Source organism: Apium graveolens, chromosome 4, assembly GCF_009905375.1.
Source record: "Apium graveolens cultivar Ventura chromosome 4, ASM990537v1, whole genome shotgun sequence".
Classification (NCBI taxonomy): domain Eukaryota; kingdom Viridiplantae; phylum Streptophyta; class Magnoliopsida; order Apiales; family Apiaceae; genus Apium; species Apium graveolens.
Genome location: NC_133650.1, coordinates 304872942 through 304897837, shown reverse-complemented (window position 1 = coordinate 304897837; position 24896 = coordinate 304872942). Strand labels below are relative to the sequence as shown.

Sequence of the window (24896 nt, the reverse complement as noted above, 5' to 3'; positions counted from 1 at the left end):
ATTCTGATGGGGTTAAATGAGTACTTTACTGGTGTGCGAGGTCAAATTCTGATCATGAATCCTCTGCCTTCACTAAGTCAATGTTATTCCATTCTTCTTCAAGAAGAAAATAAGAGAGAAATATCTAATGGTACTGTATCTCTCAACAAGGACAACATAGCAATGTCAATTATGCAAAATACTTCTGGAAAATCATATCAGACCAAGACAAGTCAGAAATATGTTGATACTAGTGTTGTTGTCTGTGAGTATTGTCATATGATTGGTCATGTAAAAGAAAAATGTTTTTGTCTTCATGGTTATCCTCCATGGTACCGTTTACATGGAAAGCCAAAGCCCAGTCCAAAATCTCACAAGTCTACTATTGCTACTCATGTCTCTGAGGCTGTTACCAATATGGCTCCATCTGCTAGCTCTGAGGATGCTTCCTCTAATTCTGGATCTCTTAACTTAACTGATGGTCAGTGTAAACAGTTGATCCAAATGCTGCAGCAATCTATGCTTTCCACTTCAGCTGGGTCTTCTTTATCTAATGTTGTGTTTAATAGTTCACAGTTTGCAGGTATTGCTACTCACTTTGCTAGTCCTTTAAATTCTAATGTGCTCTCTTTACAATCGAACTGGATTATTGATTCTGGAGCAACTGATCATGTTACTCCATATTTTCACTTATTACATAATCCTTCTTCTTGTACATCTGTTCTGCACTTACCTAATGGTAATGTTGCACATGTCACTCACATTGGTTATATTGTCTTGAGTCCTCATATCACATTACATGATGTGTTATGTGTGCCTACTTTTCACTATAATTTACTATCTATCTATAAATTGCTAAGTGATTCTTATACAACTGTGCAATTTACGGCTACCAATTGTTCTCTTCAGGCCCCTACCTTGAAGAGGGACCTAGAGATTGGAAACTGTGCGGAGGTTTATACCTATTTCACTCCAGCTCATCTATTTCATCCTCTGTAGCTCATGCTCACAACTCCTCTGCCAATGTTGATCTTTGGCATGCTAGAACTGGAAATCTACCTAGTAGTTTACTTAAACTTTTACATGTCTCTTGTAATTTTGATCTTTCTCATGAGACAGTTGTCACTTAGCTAAACAAAGTAGAGTTCCTTTTCCCACTAGTACTACTACTTCATCTGATGTATTTGACTTGATTCATATGGATTTATGGGGTCCATATCGATACCAAACCCATGGAAATTGCAGATATTTTGTAACTCTTGTTGATGATATGTCCAGAGCTACTTGGTTGTTCTTAATAAGTGAGAAAACTGTTGTTCCTTCTATTATTGTGAATTTTATGAAATATATCCAAACTCAATTCTCTGTTACTATTAAATGCTTTCGATCAGATAATGGTACACAGTTTGTGAATCACAAACTCACTTCTTTCTTAATTAGTCAGGGTATTGATCATCAAACTTCTTGTGTGTATTACCCTCAACATAATGGTCTTATTGAACAAAAACATAGGCATCTATTAAATGTAGCTAGAGCTATTAGGTTTCATGCATCTATCCCTATATATTTGTGGGGTGATTGTATTCTTATTTCTTACTGCCTGCTATCTAATTAATAGAACACCTACTTCTGTGCTTCAAGGTAAAACACCTTTTGAGATGTTATATCATAAACCACCTGATTACACTTTACTTATAGTATTTGGGTGCTTAAGCTATACTACAATTGTTCCTCAGTCATTAAAAAAATTTAATCTAAGGGCTGTTAAAGGAGTTTTCTTAGGCTATCCCTATGGCAAGAAAGGCTACAAAATTCTAAATCTAGCAACTAAACATGTTTTCATTGCTAGAGATGTGTCTTTTGTGGAAAATGAGTTTCATTTTCACACTATTGCTACCACTCCACCCACTTTGTTGTTTCCTTCTCAGTCTCATGATTTTTATGCTTCTGATCCAATCACAAGTTTTCAACCAATTTCACCATCTCCTGATGCATTCTCTTCTACACCTACTTCTACACCTCCTTCTCCTACAATGACTCCTTCTACCCATAATGATTCTCAACATTCAGCTTAAAATCCAGATCCAGATTTAGCTCGGAATTATATTGAAACTCCCATTATTCCAGTCAGACCTCAACAAAATAAGGTTCTTCCTATCAGAATTTAAGGATTATACTGGCTTACCTGTTCACCTTACTTCTCACACTACTTCTCCGCTCCAACCTTACGATTTTCATTATACTCATACATGTGATCAGTTTCTAGACTCGCATATTCAGTTTCTGGCCAACATCAGTAAAATTCCTGAACCCCATACGTACAAACAGGTTGTGTCATCTGTTGAGTGGTGCACAGCAATGAACACTGAGTTAGCAGCTTTGGAAGCTAATGCTACTTGGAAGATTGTCCCTTTACCTGCAGGTAAACCAGTTGTAAGTTGTAAATGGCTTTACAAAGTAAAATATTTACCAAATGGTGAAGTTGATCAATTTAAAGCTCGGTTAGTTGCCAAGAATTTTACTCAAACTGCTGGTCTTGACTATTTTGATACCTTTGCACCTGTTGCAAAGATGGCCACCTTAAGAGTTGTACTACCTTTGGCAACTAAATACAACTGGTCCCTCAAGCAATTAGATGTTACTATTGCCTTTCTGCATGGTTAGTTACATGAAGAGGTCTACATGGAGGTACCTCCTGGTTACGTGATTCCTGCTCATATCAGAGACTTATATCCTAATCAACGTTTGATTTGTAAGCTAATTAAGTCTCTCTACGGTCTTAAACAGGCCCCAAGAGAGTGGTTTTCAGTTCTCTCTCAAGCTCTCTTATATTTTGGCTTTACTCAGACATCTAGTGACTCTAGTTTGTTTGTATTCCAACAAGGATGCTAGATAGTTATTATGCTCGTGTTTGTGGATGATATGGTGATTACTAGTAGTGACTCTACTCTAATGTAAAGGGTATTTGATTTCCTGGCTACCAAGTTTAAAATCAAAGACCTTGGGCCTCTTAAATACTTCTTAGGTATTGAAGTTGTCAGGTCTGCTTGTGGTATATATCTTAACCAATGAAAGTATTCTATGGACATTCTGACTGATATGGGCATGTTGGATACTAAACCAACTGTGTTACCTATGGAACATGATCACATTCTTGCTCTTGTAATGAAGTCTCCTCTGTTTCATGATGTATCTCGATATAGGCATCTTGTTGGCCGTCTCATCTACCTCACTATTACTAGACCTGACTTGGCATATCCTGTGCATATCCTTTCTCAATTTATGCATCAACCAAAGGTAGCTCACTGGCAGGCTACTCTAAAGGTGGTTCGCTATATTAAGCACACAGTGGGCAGGGAATATTGCTTTCCTCCTCTTTAGTTTTTACTCTTAGTGCATATACTGATGCTGATCGGGGTTCCTGTAAAGACTCCAGGCAATCTTTGACTGGTTTTTGCCTTACTTTGAGAGATTCACTAGTATTCTAGAAGTGTAAAAAGCAAAACATTGTCTCTAGGTCCTCTGCAGAATCTGAATATCGTGTCATGGCCGATACATGTTGTGAAATCACTTGGCTAGTCTCTCTACTTAAAGAACTTCATGCTCCTCAAGTTACTCCAGCCACCCTCTACTGTGATAACAAGAGTGCTTTATATATTGCTTCTAATCTGGTCTTTCACGAACGTACCAAACATATTGAGATTGACTGTCACCTAGTGCGACACAAGTTCAAGGAGGGATTGATTGTCACTAGTCATTTACCTTCTCTTGAACATCCAGCTGACTTGTTTACTAAATCCATATCTTCCACTCATCTCATTCATCTCCTTTCCAAGTTAGGAGTTTGTAATTTCTTCCATACTCCTAACTTTAGGGGGGCTGTTAGAGATACAAGTCCATCTGATACTAAGCAAGACAATGAAGGTCAATTCCAGCTAGATGATAGCTCAGGTCAATGCTAGCTAGATGACAGCTCAGGAGAATTAGTTAGTTAGTTAAATCAGAGTAAATGTATAAATATAGTACAGGAGACAAACTATGAGAACACCAAGTTATGTAACTATACAGTTACTCTTCTTCTTCATTATTCATATCATCTTCTTGATTGTTTACACACATATACATACATTTCTGTTTGTAACACAACCACATCTTTGTAAATCACTGCCGACTCAGACCTTGAACCAATTTCAACTTGTTTAACCCCATTACTTGCAGAAATAACCATCACATATTTAAAAGAGGGATTCTAGACAATCTTATACTCCAATGAATACAAAATATACCCTCCATTGTTATCAATTGTTTTCACCCTACTTTTGTGACATAAGTCCAAATCAGACTGATATGGTCTAGCCAATACTAACTCACACGATTTCACATCAAAATTATCAAAAACTGTATTATGTTTGTACCTCAAGCTAGCAATGTCAATCACAAAATTTTCATTTACAGTACTAACAACTATTGGGTTATTCCAAATAATATTATTTGTTGCGACATAATTTTGTAGAGGTAATTTAATTTCATTAACCACGTCCCTCAAATTAAAGTTCTCGGGATATTTGCAATCTACCACAATATTAGAATTTTGAGGACTCGTCATGCATAATAATTGAATCAAGCTCTGATGATGCGAATCATCCACCGATTTATGAGTAACCAAGTATAAGTTTAGAACGCTTTCAACAAGATGTTCATCATCGTTATTGTTCTAATCTTTATAAATATCATCAATGTTTTCTTTGTTGTGCTCCTGTACATCCTCATCATTGCTTTCTTTGTTGACCTCATCCACTCTTAACGAATCAGTAAACATACAATTTTCCGGACTTATTATCTCGCACCATTCTTCAACTATATCCACATCTTTTAAATCTTCATAAGGAAATTCAGTATTAAAATAACCAAGCTTTTTTTCGTATATCGCGTCCAACAAACTATCATGTTTTGGTTGAGAACATTCATTAAACACATTATTGACATGACATGGTTCATGATATTTAGCCGAATTATCCTCTTGTTTGCGATCAATATGTTTTTTGGACTCATATCCCTCTGGTAAAAATCTCTTCATCATCAATTCTTTCATCCCCCGCCATGTTCTAGGGTCTTTTCATTTATTTATCTATCTGTATAGCAAGTTTATCCCACCATATAGAAGTAACACTCTTTAATTGAGCCGCCACCATCTTAACTATCTTACTTTCAAGAACACCCATAATATCAAAGAATTTATCAATATCAATATATCAATTTTTAAATTAAACAACTACAAGAGACCCATAAAATAACGGTAAATCAGCTTCTTCTGTATAATCATTATTATTTTACTAATTACATGTATTTTTCTTCGAGCTAGAATTCTCACCAACATGATATTTGTCGTTTTAAGGAACTCGATTCCGATTTTCTTTTTCACCTCTATGTTGCTTGTTATTAATTTTTACTTGATTCCGCCGTAACCTCTCAAATATTTTCTTTGGTAATTGATTTTCCCATAATGAGTCAGGTAACGAAAAAACAGGATATAGCCTGCTCTAATGCCAACTAATGCAGCACGGAAACATAGGATAATCAAGCGCTAATCCTCACAAGGACTCGTACACGAGAAATCCTTAAAAACCTTGAATCCATAAGGCAAATTTTGAATGCACGAGAGTTTTCTTGAATCATTCTTGAATCCACAACAAAGATAAGAGAAAAACTCTTATGGATTTAATTTCAATAAAAGATTATTCACATGTTACATCATTAGATAGTTTATATAGGAATAGAAAATCTTAAAATGAAATAAAAATAAATCTTAGTTAAAATAAAATATTACTTATTAAGCAGCATGATCATGCAATATTTAGCATGATCATTTAGATTCTCTAACCCTCCAAAGAATGCTACAGGTAATTTGGCATGACCCTGCCATCCGACAGCGTGATCATGCCATTCGAAATCGTAATCATGCCTTCATTTTGCTCAATAGCATGATCATACCCTTTTTCCGATTCATCACACCATCGTTTAACACTGAAATCCTCCTACATTATAATATTGGTGTTAGATACTAATATAAAATTTAGGAATCTCGCTCGTGATCTACTCTTCGATTCACAAATGGGTTTTTTTAGTGAGGGAGAGTGTTAAATAATAATATAAGATTTGAAAAGGATCTTACTCTAACACTATCTTACTCTATCACCTTATATAATATCATGAAAATGTATTTTTCTCATTTTCATGTTTTAGAGTGATCGATTTCTTGACAATTTGTCAGTAAGAAATAAATTATTGTTAATCAATTAAATCAACTGAAATTTTAAAAGAGTTGCCGAGCTGTTAGAATTAGCAGCATTTGTAGAAGATGCTTTATCAAATCATATCTCTGATTAACAATGTATCACGGATCAATGTAAGTTGATTACTATAGATCACTCTTATTGAATCATACTACTATCTACTGATTACAATCTACTACTCACTACATACAAGTTTGTACTCTCATTTTTACTAACTAACTCAGTGAGCAGCAACAGGTGCTTTTATAGAGGCTTCAGGTTGGCTTTAGGTTGATTAGGTATGATGCAGTTAGTTATAACTAAGTGAGTTGGCACTTAGTGACATCATGTGTGTTGTCACTTGGATCCTCACTACAAGGAAAACTGGCTCAGACAAGTGTTTTAACCCGTTATCTGATTCCCTGAAAACCCGTTGTCTATTGAGCCGCCGTCTCTTACATGGATCAGACAACGATTAGAAACAGTTGTGTGAGTCATCGAAGACAACGACCAACTATGAGTCCCCGTTGTATTACAACCAGAACAAACAACGTCTTTCCATAAATTCTGTTGTAAGAAGATTTATTAGATAAGTAATGTTAAAAAGGTTGTGTATGTGGTCACTAAGAGTTTTAGAATAGAACATAACACACAACCCTTATTCAGATATATATATTGTCCTCTACCTTAACACACAATTCAAACGATAACCACCGTTGTATTACAACCATAACAAACAAGTATTTTCTATATATTCTGTTGTAACAAGTATACTTAGACAAGTTCTCTTGAAAACATTGTGTATGTTCTTACTAAAAGTTTAGGAGTAGAACATAACACACAACCCTTATTATTTATTGTCCTCCACCTTAACACACAATTTTCAAAAGATAAAATTTTGTTGTCTTACAACCATACAGACAACACCTTTATTTTAAATTTGTATTGTTGGAATTGCTTTATACAACATTTTTTTATCACTTGGTATTGTATGATTATGTTTTGCACTTATATTTTAATGTAGAAAGTGTTGTGTGGTCTTCAAGGCATAATTCTTTTTATTCTTAATAGCATTGTTGGACAATGGATAATAGTTAGTTTTGTTCAGACAATGGTTTTTTATTGTGTGAATCTTCTTTTAACAATGTTTAGTTTTAAATAGCATTGTTATATGTTATAAAACATGATGAGCTTGGTCTTTATAAGTGTTGTGTGAGACACAATATAATATGGTTATTGTATAACTTTATTGGCTAAAAGCTCCTCAAACAATGGTTTTTCAAATTAAAATTAAACACAACAACATTATAAAATGAACATGCCATAAAAATTAAAACCCAAACTATCATTCAGATTACAAGCAAATTGTCACCATTACACCAACAATCAACCATCAATCCTTCTATTACACCAACAATCAACCAACCCTCCATTACATGAATCCACTAAACCAATATTTAACCATTGCAACCAAGAACTAACTTATAACCAAGTTTTATCTTAAACAAAACAAGACCATTCAAGTAGAAAGCAAAATATTTTCAGGTGAACATATCCACAAAAACGCCAGTAATTAGAAACAACGTTTAAATAGAGTTAACTACCATGACTAGAACTCCCAAATTTCAACACAAAATATGTTCACAACTCAAAATACCCAGCAGCACTGTATGCAAGTTCAAGTGGCATGCTTCTTCATGAAGTACTTTGCCCATTCAGTCTTTATCTCGTTCAGTTCTTTCATGCCATAACTTAGGTTGCTTCTGCGTAGCCACTGAAACATGGATGTAAAAATCACATTTATTTACCACAATACACTTGGATATAGAAAAAAGAAAGATAACTATAACATTACCTTCTCATGAAATTTTAATTCCATATCGGCACAAATCTCTTTCATGTAACCCATTATAAACAAACCACAATCTTTGCTCCCAGTTTGGACAGGTACCCCCTGGAGAACATTAAAAACTTTATATATGTCTAGCTACACTATTCTTGTAGAATAGAGAAATTGATAAAATATACTATATTTACCCCCAGATTCTCCCAAGATATTTTCTTCTTTAAGAACTTCTTTGCTTTTTCCTGGTAGAGTTTGATGGCACTACGAAAATATAATATAGATCAATTATAAGTCATATTTGTATTTAATTATTAAAGTGATTGTAGTTGAAATAAAATTTTAATATTGTACTCACTTGTCAATCACTTCTGTCCATTCTTCAGTTGCAATCCTGCGCTTCAATGGGTCCATGTGATAAACAGTTTGTGAATCTGGATTTACAGCAGTGAGCGTCCAATGATTCCTGATAATTTATGAACAACAAAATTTACAATAACATACAGAGATGATGATATACAAAAAACAATCTTTAAGTAAGGAATATATTATTTATTATAACAGGTACTAACACAGCATTATATGGTAGCAGGAAAATTTGTCCTGGTTTAGCGTTCCTGAATCTGATAGATAAGGATTTTGACCTCTCTCCTGGACTACCACAACCAAGTGCGCCTATCATCCCAGGATCAACAAACGTTATCATGTCAACCATCTTGCGCTTTTTCAAATTCTCTTGCAATAAACTGTTAAAAATTGGAGATACAGATTATGAAAAATTCAAAAAAAAACTCAATAAGTATTCATAAAGGCAACAAAACTTTAGAAAAATGCTTACTTGATAAAAATGCAAATGGTGGACCCTGATATCTCACCCCCAGAGCACAAAGCGTGCACATCCGATAAAAACAACGCCTTCTTAGCGGTTACTCCAAAAGCTTCTTGGCATAGATAAAAAGAGTTTACTTGTCCATCAGCTAGGGCATTTTTTGCCCAAAGCCACAGACGTTTCAAAACAGGGGGATAATTCGCACCCATGTCCAATACATACTCTGGTTCCGGGACACAATCTTTTACCTTCTTCCATTTTTTCCCAGTAGTTTTCTTGCCTCCCTGAATTGAAAATATAAAAAGAAAATAGAGAATGCAAAGTTAAAGAAAGTTGACATGTTAAGTAATTGAAAATCTAAATTATGTTTTTATTCTTTACTTTTAAAAAACAACATAAGTTTCAAAAGAATTATAATATAAACAGATTTAATTCATTAATACGTAACAAATTAAAAATTGCATCATTATTAATTTAATTATCAAACCTATTTCCAACATTTTAACAAAAATAAATATGTGACAACCACCACAAAATCAACACTGAAATAAGGGGAAAAAATTATTATATATAAAACTGAACCAAACAATTATTCAACCTAAACATGAGAAACAATATCACAAAAACTTACCTATATATAGACCTGATATTGTAAAAATTAGATTACTAAGTTTAAAAATATACTTGCATATATATATAGAGAAAATTTAACCTTTGGACTTCCTTTCACTGCAGCGGCCCTTGTCTTCACTTCCATTATGAGGTTTCTCGGCCATGCAATATATGTTCCCACAGCTTGTTCCACCGTCACGATCTCATCTTGGATTGGTAAGGGAATCTTTTCAGATCCTTGGAGTACACGAGTGATTGAGACCCGTACATTTTCTTTTTCCAGTTGTTTCCCATGAAGAACCTGACACTTAGTATCGACTGTTGCATAAGCAACGATATTTGTCGGGGAGCCAATTGCTAATTCCCACTCTGTGCATCCTTTAACCTCCAACACCTCCTCATTATTAGGTTCCAGACACACATCCTCAACCAACATTTGATTATCCTCAACATCAACAACCTTGAGAGCCTCGCCATGTTCCTGAATATGTTCTTCGCCATCCACCAAAGGTTTCTCCTGAATATGTTCTTCAATATGTGTTTCCTTACCGATACCCACATTTTGAATGAGATCCAGTTTTTTCTTTACACCTTGCAAATCAAAGTCCTTCAGAATGTCATGTGCTCCCTTGGAACAACTTCCTTGTTGAGATCCAATATTTGGACTTAACCCAGTTTCAATAAGCTTCCCTCATATACCAGCTTTCAGCTTTTGAAACTCTGCAGCCCAAAAGGCATCTCGCTTTTCAACTATCCTTTCTGTCTCTTCTTTCATAAATTTCTGAATACCCTCTTGAATCCTCTCCTCTATTGTCCTACATGTCTTCTTCTGCCTTGGAAGATGAAAGTATGTAGACTGCTTCACAAAGCGCCCTTGTCCACGCACCCGTCCTCTGTGTTCAGGGCTACCAAGCACCTTGGTCAAGATATCATCACTGCCTTCCACAGTCACCTCCCCTTCACTAACTCTTTGTTTCATTTTCCCCTAAAAATTTGATAAATACTAGAAGTAATTAACCAACAAAATAGATATTTGGTGATAAAAGAATATATTAACAACAGAAATAAAAACTTACAATCGCCTGAGCAATTTCTTTAACTGCTTCTGACTTGAAGTTTCCATCTTTATCTTTCCTTGCACGAATCCAGCTATCTGATCTATCTATCTCCATTTCAGGGTCAGCTTGAGTCTCCATCTGTATGAACATGTTTAAAATATTATACAATAAAATTGAAACAAAAGAATTAAAAAAAATTATATGATGTACGCGTGAAAGAAATATGTTTCATGATAACTAACCATTTCATGCTCTAGGTTAGAATAGCCCTTTCGAGAAATACAATGTGGATATAAATTAAGACTCCTCCTTAGTTTCTGTTTTTCGTGGATGTCCTTGGAGAAAAAAACACATAAATGTTAGCAGCATAGTTTCTTTCGCTATTTACTTATGCTACGTGGGAATTTTATAAAATAAAAAAGATTAAAGAAAAAACTCACTAAAAATTCATCAGTTAGACGGCCTGAAAGAAAAATATCCCAGTGTGCCTTCTCAATAAAGGAGTAGTCAGCCGGAGGAAACTTTAACAACTCAGGTTGATCTTTATTAGGAATGATATATTCAGTTGTTAAACGGCTTTTAAACTCCCTCCATTTCTGGCATGCCGATTGCAGAACAAGCTTTCGTGCTGATGGTGGTACAATGTATGCCATCTACGTACATAAATAAACAATTTTATTATCACATGTGTGTTAACTACAATTGGTAGTCATAATTTAACACAAGTAAAATTCTTAGCTGTTTTGTTCTTCATAGGTTCAGGCTGAATCGGCTTGCTCATTTTTCGTTCCTCTGTCTTGTTCTTCACAGGTGTGGACTTAACCGCCTTGCTCATTTTTGGATCCTCTGTCTTTTTCTTTACATCTGCCTTGTTCTTTTTTAGTGCCTTGATAAGGTTTTCACTAGTTCTACGAGGATCGGATTTTGTTTTTCGTGAAGGCGCCATAATTAATCTACACTTAAAACATTAAGTTTAATCTAATTGCTTCACACAAAGCCAAAAAACTACATGAATATCAGTTGATTACAATTATATTAATGGAGGTTCTAAGGACACTCATGTGGCATCTCTATTAATGCACCTAAAACGTTTTCATTTCTTCTGCATTATGCACATAATACATATTGATAGTTGAGAAGCAATCAAGTATAGGCAAACTCGTGATTCCCCTCAGTAAGACAGTCATACGGCAACACAATCTAACACATCACTTTCCTAAACTTTCACAGCCCAAAAAAATTAAGCCTAATCTACACTACCATCATACCCAAATCACAAAAATAAGTGCATGCATATCAATACCCCAATCGATGTTCAATTTAAAATAAAATATAAACCCAGATCATAAATAAGCCCCAAGTATAAATCAAAAAACATCAGTTATAGTACACTACCTTCATACCTAAATCACAAAAATAAGAGCATGCAAATCAATACCCATATCGATGTTCAATTTAAAGAGAGGGAGAGAGAGGAGGAGAGAGAGAGAGAGATAGAGAGAGATAGAGAGAGAGAGAGAGGAGGAGAGAGGGAGATTGAACCTGTATCGTGACTTGTGAGAGCTCTGAGAGGAAAGAAAAGAGAAAATGGAGAATGAGAGGGAATTGGAGTGGGGAGTGAAAAAAGAAGAGGGAAGTGAAATAATTTAACGGCTCAGATGCACTCCAGCTAAACTACTTTAATCCAACGGTATATAATGTTGCCAGCAAAACAAATAAAGTAAAAAGTAAATTAGAAAATGGTATAAAAAATTGTGGGCTGAAATTCAAAAATTTTAAACTCTTGTCTTAAACACATTCAGACAACAGATTTACATAAAATAGTATTGTAAGAAACATAATTACCCAGCAAAAAAGTATTCTAATAAAATAGTATTATAAGTACGTGTAACTTGTGTTTAGTCTCGTACTAAAGTTTCTATTTTTTTAAAAAAGTTTATGAATGATCCAACCGTACGGATGTTAAGAACTATATGTTTTAGTGATATGAGAAAAATTTGATAAAAAAATAAATGTGTTTGGTTTGTTATTTTAAAAGTCAACCGGTGTTTTGACCGGTACTTGTAACTTGTGTTTAGTCTCGTACTAAAGTTTCTATTTTTTTAAAAAAGTTTATGAATGATCCAACCGTACGGATGTTAAGAACTATATGTTTTAGTGATATGAGAAAATTTTGAAAAAAAAATAAATGTGTTTGTTTTGTTATTTTAACAGTTAACCGGTATTTTGACCGGTACGTGTAACTTGTGTTTAGTCTCGTACTAAAGTTTCTATTTTTTAAAAAAGTTTATGAATGATCCAACCGTACGGATGTTAAGAACTATATGTTTTAGTGATATGAGAAAATTTTGAAAAAAAAATAAATGTGTTTGTTTTGTTATTTTAACAGTTAACCGGTATTTTGACCGGTACGTGTAACTTGTGTTTAGTCTCGTACTAAAGTTTCTATTTTTTAAAAAAGTTTATGAATGATCCAACCGTACGGATGTTAAGAACTATATGTTTTAGTGATATGAGAAAAATTTGAAAAAAAAATAAATGTGTTTGGTTTGTTATTTTAACAGTTAACCGGTATTTTGACCGGTACGTGTAACTTGTGTTTAGTCTCGTACTAAAGTTTCTATTTTTTAAAAAAGTTTATGAATGATCCAACCGTACGGATGTTAAGAACTATATGTTCTAGTGATATGAGAAAATTTTGAAAAAAAAATAAATGTGTTTGGTTTGTTATTTTAACAGTTAACCGGTATTTTGACCGGTACGTGTAACTTGTGTTTAGTCTCGTACTAAAGTTTCTATTTTTTAAAAAAGTTTATGAATGATCCAACCGTACGGATGTTAAGAACTATATGTTTTAGTGATATGAGAAAAATTTGAAAAAAAATAAATGTGTTTGGTTTGTTATTTTAAAAGTCAACCGGTGTTTTGACCGGTACTTGTAACTTGTGTTTAGTCTCGTACTAAAGTTTCTATTTTTTAAAAAAGTTTATGAATGATCCAACCGTACGGATGTTAAGAACTATATGTTTTAGTGATATGAGAAAAATTTGATAAAAAAATAAATGTGTTTGGTTTGTTATTTTAAAAGTCAACCGGTGTTTTGACCGGTACTTGTAACTTGTGTTTAGTCTCGTACTAAAGTTTCTATTTTTTTAAAAAAGTTTATGAATGATCCAACCGTACGGATGTTAAGAACTATATGTTCTAGTGATATGAGAAAATTTTGAAAAAAAAATAAATGTGTTTGGTTTGTTATTTTAACAGTTAACCGGTATTTTGACCGGTACGTGTAACTTGTGTTTAGTCTCGTACTAAAGTTTCTATTTTTTAAAAAAGTTTATGAATGATCCAACCGTACGGATGTTAAGAACTATATGTTTTAGTGATATGAGAAAAATTTGAAAAAAAAATAAATGTGTTTGGTTTGTTATTTTAACAGTTAACCGGTATTTTGACCGGTACGTGTAACTTGTGTTTAGTCTCGTACTAAAGTTTCTATTTTTTAAAAAAGTTTATGAATGATCCAACCGTACGGATGTTAAGAACTATATGTTTTAGTGATATGAGAAAAATTTGATAAAAAAATAAATGTGTTTGGTTTGTTATTTTAAAAGTCAACCGGTGTTTTGACCAGTACTTGTAACTTGTGTTTAGTCTCGTACTAAAGTTTCTATTTTTTTAAAAAAGTTTATGAATGATCCAACCGTACGGATGTTAAGAACTATATGTTCTAGTGATATGAGAAAATTTTGATAAAAAAATAAATGTGTTTGGTTTGTTATTTTAAAAGTCAACCGGTGTTTTGACCGGTACTTGTAACTTGTGTTTAGTCTCGTACTAAAGTTTCTATTTTTTTAAAAAAGTTTATGAATGATCCAACCGTACGGATGTTAAGAACTATATGTTTTAGTGATATGAGAAAATTTTGAAAAAAAAATAAATGTGTTTGGTTTGTTATTTAAACAGTTAACTGGTGTTTTGACCGGTACTTGTAACTTGTGTTTAGTCTCGTACTAAAGTTTCTATTTTAATTATAATAGACCTTACAACGGTTTGTTTTAAAAAATCGTTATATAACTTGTTTTCAGACGATTGAACAGTGTATCTGTTATACAACGGTTTTTTTAAAATTTGTATTGTCGTTATTACTGTGATACTTTGGCTGCTTTACCGTTGTCGGATTTGTTTGTTAAAAAAAGCACAAAATGTGTGGTACTCATTAATAGCCCCAGATCTTTGTCTTAAGCCATTCAAACCTCTCAGATCTTTGTCCTAAGCCATTAATTTTCTAGCCTTTGACTCGATTTCTTCATCTTCTTCACTCGATTTCTTGAATCGATTTCTTCATCTTCTTCACTCGATTTCTTGAATCGATTTCTTCATCTTCTTCACACAATTTCTTCACTCAAGCTCTTCATCCTCTTCATCAAAATAACTTCAAAAAAACTCGATTGAAACCATAACTTCATCTTTTTGATTGGGTCAGTGTTAAGGTAATTACTTCATCTCCATTATGTTTAATTTCATTAAATTTTTAGGGTTCTTAATTATATTTGGGCAATGTTTTAGTGTTAATTTTTATTTAATTTGTATTTGCAGTTAGTAATTAGTAGTAATTAGAAGTACAATTAGTAGTACAATTATGTGTTAAGCTCATTAGTTGTAACTTCTAATTATGTGTCATATTTTGAATTAAAACAGATGGACAGGTCTTGGTTAAAGGCAGATAGAAGAACAAAACAATTCAAAAAAGGAGTCGAGGATTTGTTGTTGTGTGCATTTGAGAACGGATTTAGTGAAAATAAAATTTGTTGTCCATGTATAAAATGCGCACATAGTAAACATTGGCATGCTCGAAAAGTAAGGGACCATCTTTTTCTCAATGGTATCGATCAAACGTACAAGTGTTGGATTTGGCACGGAGAGTGCAATACAGAAGGAGGTGAGCCTACCACTAAAGGGACGGGCAGTTCAGAATCGGTAGATCAAATCCTAGTCGGTAGAAATGATGATGTATCCCTGGACTCCTCGGAAATGTTTAACCATATTCAATCTGAATATGAACCTCTTTATCCAGGATGTGAAGGATACACTAAGATGAAGACTTTGGTAAAGTTTTATAACTTGAAAGCAAAATATGAAATATCTGATACTTGCTTCTCTGAAATGCTACTTTTGGTCGGGTCTATGCTTCCACAAGGCAACACATTTCCTTCTTCATTCAGTGAAGCTAAAAAAAGCTTGTGTGCCTTGGGAATGGAGTATGAAAAAATACACGTATGTCTGAATGATTGTTTACTATACCGTGGAGAGAGAGATGAAGATGAGACGAAGTGCCGCATTTGTCAGGCCTCTCGATGGAAGTTAAACAAAAACGGAGATGAATTGGAAGGGATTCCTGCCAAGGTTTTATGGTATTTTCCATTAATACCACGTCTGAGGAATTTGTTCAACTCACCTCAAACATCTAAGGACTTGACTTGGCATGACAGGGAAAGGTTAAAGGATGGTAAATTGAGACACCCTGCTGATGCACAAACATGGAAGGAAGTCGATGCAAGGTGGCCAGACTTTTCTTCAGATCCTAGAAACTTACGGTTAGCTCTATCTTCTGATGGATTCAATCCTTTTCGTAGCTGTAATCTTGATTACTCATGTTGGCCTGTTTTGATGTCAATTTATAATCTTCCACCATGGCTTTGTATGAAACGGAAGTATATAATGCTATGCTTGTTGATATCTGGACCAACTCAACCCGGAAATGATATTGATGTGTTTCTTCAACCACTTATAGATGATTTAAAAAAGTTGTGGCATGGGAAACAAGTGTACGATGCTTACAAGAATGAGCAGTTTTTGCTAAGAGGCATCTTGTTATGGACTATTAGTGATTATCCAGCCTATGGTAACTTGTCGGGAAATATAATCAAAGGGTATAATGGTTGTCCTATCTGTGTTGATCAAACAAAAGCTACAAGGCTTGTCAATTATCGTAAGTGCGTGGTCATGAGGCATCGAAGGTGGTTGCCCCCTCATCATCCTTATCGTCGGAAGAAACAAGATTTTGATAACACCGTAGAAAAAGAAATAGCTCCAGTTCCATTAACCGGAGAGGAGGTACTTGAAAGAGTGCAACATTTAAAGGGACATGTCTATGGTAAAACACAACGCCAACCACGATTGAAGAAAGGTGATGCTCGACCTGTATGGAAGAAGGTTTCTATATTTTTTGAACTTGAGTATTGGAAATTTTTGCCGGTTCGACATGTTCTCGATGTGATGCACATCGAGAAAAATATTTGTGAATCTTTACTCGGTACGATGCTTAATATACCAAAAAAGACGAAAGACAAGGAATCTGTGCGCATTGACATGGCTGAAATGGGGATTAGAACAGAACTAAGGCCAAAAACTCCGGGGATAAAGGAGAAGTTACCATTGGCATCTTGGAATCTAACCCATTCTGAAAAAAAGGTTGTTTGCTCATCCTTCCTTGGCATGAAGTTGCCTGATGGTTTTTGTTCTAATATTCAGAACCTGGTTTCAATGGAAAATCTTCGTCTTACCGGAATGAAATCTCACGACTGCCATACGATTTTGCATCACTTGCTCCCAATTGCGATTCGCTCGTCACTACAAAAACAGGTCAGGAAAACTATTATCAAGTTTTGTCTATTTTTCAAAGCGATCTGTAGTAAAGTTATTGAGGTTGATAAACTGGAGAAAATGCAATCGCAACTGGTAGAAACTCTTTGTCAGCTTGAAAAATACTTTCCTCCCTCGTTGTTTGATTTAATGTTTCATATCTCGGTTCATCTTGTAAGAGAAGTCGAGCTTTGTGGACCAATTTTCCTTAGGTGGATGTATCCTTTTGAGAGATACATGAAGACATTCAAGGGATATATAAGGAATCGAGCTCGTGCAGAAGGTTGCATCGCTGAGGCCTATATTGCAGAAGAGGCAGTTGAATGTTTGGTGGATAATGAAGAAGTGACAATTGGGGTACCAAAAAAAGGTAGGCATACCAAGGATTCTATTTGCAAGCCATTATCCGGTGCAACATTTATAACCCCGAGCTGTACTGATTTGCACGTAGCACATTTATGTGTTCTACAAAATACCACTGCTGTTAGGCCATATATTGAGTAACTTCTTACACTTTCTCTCTCTTTACTTGAAAAATTGCATATATATTTTCTGTTATTAGTTCAACCAACTTATATTGGCTTATCTTTAAATGCAGTGAACACATGGCCTTTTTAATGACAAAATATCCGGAATATGAAAATGATGAAATGTGGCTTAAAAACAAGCAAAATGAGACATTCCCAAAATGGTTTAAGGAAAAGGTATTACGTGCGTCGTTTGATGTATTTTTTTCCCACTGTTTTATAACTTACTACCTCACCTGAATTATTTTACATGTTTGAATTCCTTTTTTTCAGATTGCTTCAAATTTGGCCGATGAAAAAGAGATATCGGCCGAGATAAGGTGGATTGCAGATGAGCCCAACAAGGATGTTCCTACATTCAGTGGCTACAGAATGGATGGTGTTACCTTTAGTACCAAGGATCGTGATGATATGCGTCAAGTTCAATGCAGTGGTGTGTGTGTAGAAGCAGACACAATGGTTGTGCAGGGTAATGATCAAAATATTGCGCACATATCACATATATATTACGGAGTTATAAAAAGTATATGGGAGTTGGACTATAATCACTTTAGGGTCCCTGTTTTTCTTTGCAATTGGGTAGATATAAACAAAGGGATTAAGGTCGATGACTTGGGATATACATCGGTTAATTTGAATAGGTTGGGTTTTTTGAATGATCCGTTTATTTTAGCAAAACATGTTAAACAAGTTTGTTATATCGACGATCCCTCTGAAAAATTATGGTCGGTGGTGTTGAAATTGCCCGAGAAAAAGTACCATGAAGATAATGATGATGCAGATGAGGAATCCGTCGAAGTGGAACTCGAGAATGACTGTTTCATGCCCAATTTTCCCGAGATAGATGATAGTGGTGATGACATGGATAGTTACATGCGGGATGTTGATGAACTAATTCAACTTTCTTGAAGTATTTTTATTTGTACTTTCAATTACTATACTTTGTATGAACATGCATAATAACTTTGGCTTGATTCTGCTATTTATTTTCAGTTCTTGATTGTTGGTTGATTTGCTTGTTGCATCTGGTTTGGATGGTTTTCCTTGTTGCCTTTGGTTTGGCACGTTTGCTTTGCTTCTGGTAATATTTTATAAAAAAATCACCAGAGTAAGACAACGGTTTTATTGATTAGCCCATTGTCTGAAAGTATAATCTACAACATAGAAAAACACTTGTATCTCGTTTTTAATTCAGACAACACTTATACTTGTACGTTGTTTGACACCATCTTAAAATACCAACAGAAAAAACACTTGTTTCATTTTTACAACTGTTAATTGAGACGTTGTCTCAATATCTTTCAGACATATCATTTAAAAACCGTTGTGCAAACTTACCCACTTGCACAACATGATGTTAGAAAGTGTTGTCTGGCTCTAAGAACTAGACAATGGATTTTATAGCGTTGTGGTAATGCTATAAGTTTGTCATTCACACAACATGAGGTTTATGAAAAGATTTGTCTGACTTGTTTTACTAGACAACAGTTTTGTTTTGCTTGTAGTAATATATATCAGCCAACACCTGTTTTTTGATTTTTGAAAAACTGTTGTATAAAAATTCTGGGCAACACTTTTTCGGCCAAGCGTTGTGTGATGGGTGTTGTATGATCGTGTTTTTCTTGTAGTGCCTGATTCTCCTGATTCTGCATAGTCGTAACAATAGCTTTAGCATATCATGCCAAACATGTTATTAGAAGTATGTTTAATTCTGTTCATTGCTTTTGCAGATTTTCTATCATTGGAATTTTGCAAGCAATGCCTAATTGATGTGAAGTTTACCAGATATAGAGTTAGTTTTATGTCTTTTACAGACTGGTGATCTGAGTTCACCACATGATATTTGGTTTCTTGTCTCATGTATTTTGGTTAAATCTGATCGGACAATAGATACAGATGGTATATAAGGAAACAAGCCAGAGCGCAAATGACCGGATGCATATGCATGATAGCTATCTTTTCCGGCTATTCTTTGTCGGTCAGAAATGTCGTGTGGTGTTCATCTTCTGATGAAGTTCTTTAAATATGCACCACAGAATTCAGTGGAAAGGTTGGTGACATTTTTTGACAACACGGCCTTCCAATTCCAGTATGTGGACACCAAGAATCAACGACTCTTCTGCAACATTATCAAAAATGTTTTAAAATGCAAGCTTCTCCATCTTGGAATGAAATTATATGAGCCAAATTACTGTCGGCTGATTACCTGATATATATGTAACAGGTAATTAATTTATATAATTTATAAAAGAGAGTACACAAACACCATTCTTGTTACGAATTAAACAGGTCTTTCAAATGGATTCTATGATGCAAACTACAACTAATTCACATGAAGATGAAGAAGCTTGCTTGTTAGCAATGCAACTCGCAACTGCTTCAGTACTGCCCATGGTTCTGAAAGCAGCCATTGAGCTCGACCTTTTGGAGATCATAGCTAAAGCTGGCCCCGACGCCTATGTTACTCCAAATGAGCTAGCCTCTATGCTGCCCACTTCAAACTTGGATGCACCAGTTATGATTAGCGAATGTTTGCAAATTTTTGACAAAAAATGCAGATGGAGGCTCCATGGCACCTCTTACGCTCCTGATTATGGATAAGATTATGATGGAAAGCTGGTATCGTATTTATTAGAATATAATATGAAATCCAACTGAATCTTATATTAAAATTTATCAGTATTCAGCTCTACTTTATTACAAGAAAAATACAAGCTTTGGCAAAGTCATGAACTTGACACGATGCTAATTATCACAGGTACTACATGAAAGATGCGGTTGTTGATGGCAGACTTCCATTTGACAAGGCTTTTGGAATAAAAATATCTGTTTTAATTTACTTATAATTTACCTTGCCATCTTCGTATAGTCAATCTGATAAACCAGGGAATGCTACTCCGAAAATAACACTTGAAAGTACTCCAATTGCTAATTCACCAACTGGTGAATTACCAGTTGGTGAAACAAAAGAAACATCAACTGGTGGCCAGATTGAATAGTCTCCTGACTAAAAAATAAAAGAAACATTGGTTTCTTATGAACATAGTTTTCAAGTACAAGCAAGTGGGGAGTTTAGCATCAAAGTGGAAAATTCTTGTGGAAATTTGAAAGATTCTCGAGAAGCAATTCCAAGCCGCCTTAATAGAATAACCAGAAGATATTAACTTAGCAGATGAACTAGAATTTTCATCGCTATTCGTGTTTGTAGCAGACTGTTAGAATTTGCAAACTCTCCCGAGACAAAAATAAAAAAAATAACTTGGTTGAATAAAGTTAGAGCAATAATAGCTTACTGAAAATATGGTAGGCTAAGGTTAATGGCCTAAGTCAAAGATACAAGCATGCAAGGTGTTACAGATGTGCATAAAACGGAGGTATTTTAAACTGAAGTAAACTTAGCATAGAAGTCTTGGTTGTTAAAGAGTAAATAGCATGGAAAATGGTAGGCTGCACAAGTTTAGAAAAGATTGTCTGGATGTATATAGCTGTAACACGGTTTGCAGTGAAATTAAGAAGATTATGCAGTCAATATAGTAGGCTACAATAATAAATATTGTGTGAGGTAAGGCATGATGTAAATCAGGTCTTTGTAGCCTATAAATAAGGATGTATGTTTCTGATAATATGTACTGAAGAAAAGTTGATATACACATCTTAGTAAAGTTCTACACCACAGTTGTAGCAAAAGAGCTGAAGCTCTAATTTTAGAGTATAAAGGCAATAGCCTATTTTGAGTAAAAATCGAGTACTCTGTTTCTTGTATTAACATTATAAATATATATATATTGTTTGTTTGAGTTATACTAAAAATATAAATATATATTTTGCAAACTCATCACGTTTCCAACACAGACCTCCTGTGCAAAAAATACCATGACTAATTACAGCCTCGAGTTTCATGTAGCAAGTTCTTTTTACATTTTCAGTATCTAAACTTTACCAGCGATAATCTTATTCCAGAATCTATTGTCCTTTATGTGCCAAATGATACTTTATAAGTACTCTACTATGTATGTGGATGGACGCAATATGTTCAATTTCACTCCTTTATTCTTGGCTCAATCAGTTGTCATTGATATTTACTGTTGCTGCCAAAAAACTTAGTCATTACTTCCCGGGGATAATAGTCGTATAAATTTTTTGCCTGTCATCTTATTAAAGTGTGTTGATATTGAAGAGTATAAGATGACCTTCTTCTGACCTTAAGGTTTCAAAGTGACTGGTTAGTTAACATGTATGGTCTTAACATGGCACCGGGAGCTCTATACAGGTAGGGTTTGGAGTTCCATTCCTACCATGTTAAGTTAAGTGCATGCAAAAAAAAATGTGCATAAATTTATTGGCTTCTGTAGATTTCCTCCTGGAAAAAATCTGTATACTGACATATAAACCACTCATGATTAAGCAAGTATCAACATAAAAAATCTGCTATTGTTACTGGAAACGTAAAACCTATTAATTTGCTTCTAATTTTGCCGTGAATTGAGTCTGATGTCAGCATATATCAACATGAACACTCGAAGGGAATACCTATCATTTCAATACAAAATCAAATTAATAATAATAATTAAACAAAGTATACACTGTATATCATCCATCCACTTGGAAGGGGGTTTTGGTAGAGTGAGATTATGTAGATCTTAATGGAGGTCAGAGGCGAAAACATGAATATAGTTTAGAGGGACCGCATCAAATTATTTCATATTTTTTTCAAAAGTTTACACTAAATTTTGGTGAATTTTGACGGTTGGGGGAGGGACCGAGATTCACTCCAGTCCCCTTAGTTCCGCCCCTGATGGAGGTATCAAAACGACCGAAATTTTGGAAGCTAGAACCATCTTATCATGCTCTAGATTCCGAGTACATTACTAAACCACATTTCCATCTCCAACACTAGTGGGAAACCCTCTGCCAGTTGTCACAGTCGCAGGAGGATCTAGTCGATTACTACTTGGAAGACCATGTCGAAATTTGTGCAGGTTCAGATAGACATGTGTAACTACACAGATGATCACCAGTAAAATAAAAAGAATTAAAAGCAATAGACGTACTGTAACTCGGAGGTCCATTGGTTAATTGGTACACTAGTTCAAGCACTGTGAGGACTGGTGAGGAGATGAATGTGAGAATAAGATTGCCTCCATTTGTAAACTAAAAGTAAATATAAAGAATTCTTTTTTCCTGTTTAGGCATTAGATAGTAAGTGTTCATGGAAGTTGAATATTTCTAAATTGAACAACAGAATATATTCTGCAGTGGGACTTTCTTCATGCAAAGAAGAAATACTTTCAAAGAAGTACAAATTTGTCTACCATCATATATTCAATCTTTTTCACCTGGCCAATACTAGGTAATGAATATTCGACCACAACCAACTTCAGATATTTCGAAAGAGTGTCGGAAGTCATCTTTAAGCACCTTATAGTAATCAAAAAGGTTGGTCTTATAAGAAAGTAAAATTTAATAACCTAACAAGAAAGAAAGTGTGCAACAAACCATCTTATAAAAGTACGTCCCATAGTCACACTCATCCAATGAAATCAAGCAATGGCGCATATCAAGAGTACTGCATCTGAAGCAGAAGAAGCTTGTTTGTTTGCATTGCAACTCACAACTGCTTCTGTACTTCCCATGACTCTGAAAGTGGCCATTGAGCTTGACCTTTTGGAGATCATTGCTAATGCTGGCCCGGGAGCCTACGTAACTCCGAATGAGCTAGCCTCCATGCTGCCCACATCAAACCTTGATGCAGCGCTTATGCTTGACCGTATACTCAAAATCCTGGCTAGCTACTTGGTTCTCAAATGTAAGCTTGTTGAGCTACCTAATGGTCTCCAAGTGCGGAGCTATGGCTTAATGCCAGTCTGCAGATATTTGACTAAAAATACAGACGGTGTCTCCATGGCACCTCTTTTGCTCATGGCTAATGATAAGATTATGTGGGAGAGCTGGTAATGTATTCTCTTCTCTTCTATTTACATTAAAAACTCTTGCATTGTCGTGAATTTATCATGATGACTAGTCTATTTATATACAGGTACTACTTGAAAGATGCTGTTCTTGATGGCGGACTTCCATTTAACAAGGCTTTGGAATGAACATATATGATTATACTGGCACAGACTCTCGATTCAACTTGATCTTTAACCAAGCTATGAAAGATCATTCTACTATTATCATGAATAAGATCCTCGAAAATTACAATGGTTTCGAAGGTCTTACGTCTTTAGTTGACGTCGGTGGTGTACACTACAATCAGAGGGATCAACTTCGATCTTCCCCACGTTGTCAAAGATGCTCCATCACTTAGTAATGCTACCTAATTTGTATAATATAACTAAAGAAACTACCGTAATTTATAGCTCTTTCCGCACTTAGTAATGGTACCTAATTTACATGTCCTTGGGAGTAGTTTTTAATCTAAACTTATTTAGTTTATTTGTTTTTGTTTGTCTTAGAATAATTATTTGGTTTATCTGGTGTACTTGAAGCATGGACTTGGTCTGCTAGTTGTTGCGTATGTTTAGGAGTTTAGATGAATAAGATACAGATAAACTAGGATCTGTTGTTCCTGGTTTATAGGTCGTTAGTTGATAGTAGTCTACTTATTTTCTTGCTGTAAACATTAAACCATTAATTCAGATTGCAGACTTTCCATACTAGCAAATCTTACTTCCTGTGTTTCTCTAATATTGCACTTTATATTCTATAGTCCTTGTCAAAATGCTGGTTTCGAATCACAAGCAATTTTATGTAGACATAAACTGAACGCTATCCATAATTTATTGTCGTCAAAAAATGGAATATATATTCATGTGACCAAAATAATTTTTTTCCCTATGGTGTGTCTTAAGATATTAAAGAACGCTCTAATTTAATCTTATATTATAATATTCATACTTATAGTTGAAACTGTACTCATTAAACGCCATGCGAACACGTATGTATATATATATATATATATATATTCAAGTTCGAAAACTTTATAGTTGAAACTTTGCCTGATTAAATGGAACGTGAACAAGTAGATAAGATAGAAATATTCAAGTTGAAACCTTTCGCTTTAGGCGCAATTTGAACTGCAATTATATATATTTAATAATTTTACACAATAAACGTCATGTGAAAAAG

At 34.6% G+C, this 24896-nt stretch overlaps 3 protein-coding genes and 1 pseudogene across 3 annotated transcripts; all 4 read left to right on the top strand.

Annotated features, from left to right (window-relative positions):
• Window positions 1-6: 6 nt before the first annotated feature.
• LOC141720002 (uncharacterized) lies at window positions 7-2054 on the top strand. Its single transcript, XM_074522364.1, has 2 exons — window positions 7-974; window positions 1598-2054. The coding sequence occupies exons 1-2, from the start codon at window positions 7-9 to the stop codon at window positions 2052-2054; spliced, it is 1425 nt and encodes a 474-aa protein (XP_074378465.1).
• Window positions 2055-2337: 283 nt separating this feature from the next.
• Window positions 2338-2643, top strand: LOC141720001 (putative mitochondrial protein AtMg00820). The gene has a single exon (XM_074522363.1). The coding sequence runs from the start codon at window positions 2338-2340 to the stop codon at window positions 2641-2643; it is 306 nt and encodes a 101-aa protein (XP_074378464.1).
• Window positions 2644-15294: 12651 nt separating this feature from the next.
• On the top strand, window positions 15295-17742 carry LOC141720000 (uncharacterized). Its single transcript, XM_074522362.1, has one exon. It carries the CDS (start codon window positions 15295-15297, stop codon window positions 17740-17742), a length of 2448 nt encoding a protein of 815 aa, XP_074378463.1.
• Window positions 17743-21064: 3322 nt separating this feature from the next.
• On the top strand, window positions 21065-24408 carry LOC141721509 (caffeic acid 3-O-methyltransferase-like; annotated as a pseudogene).
• Window positions 24409-24896: the final 488 nt, after the last annotated feature.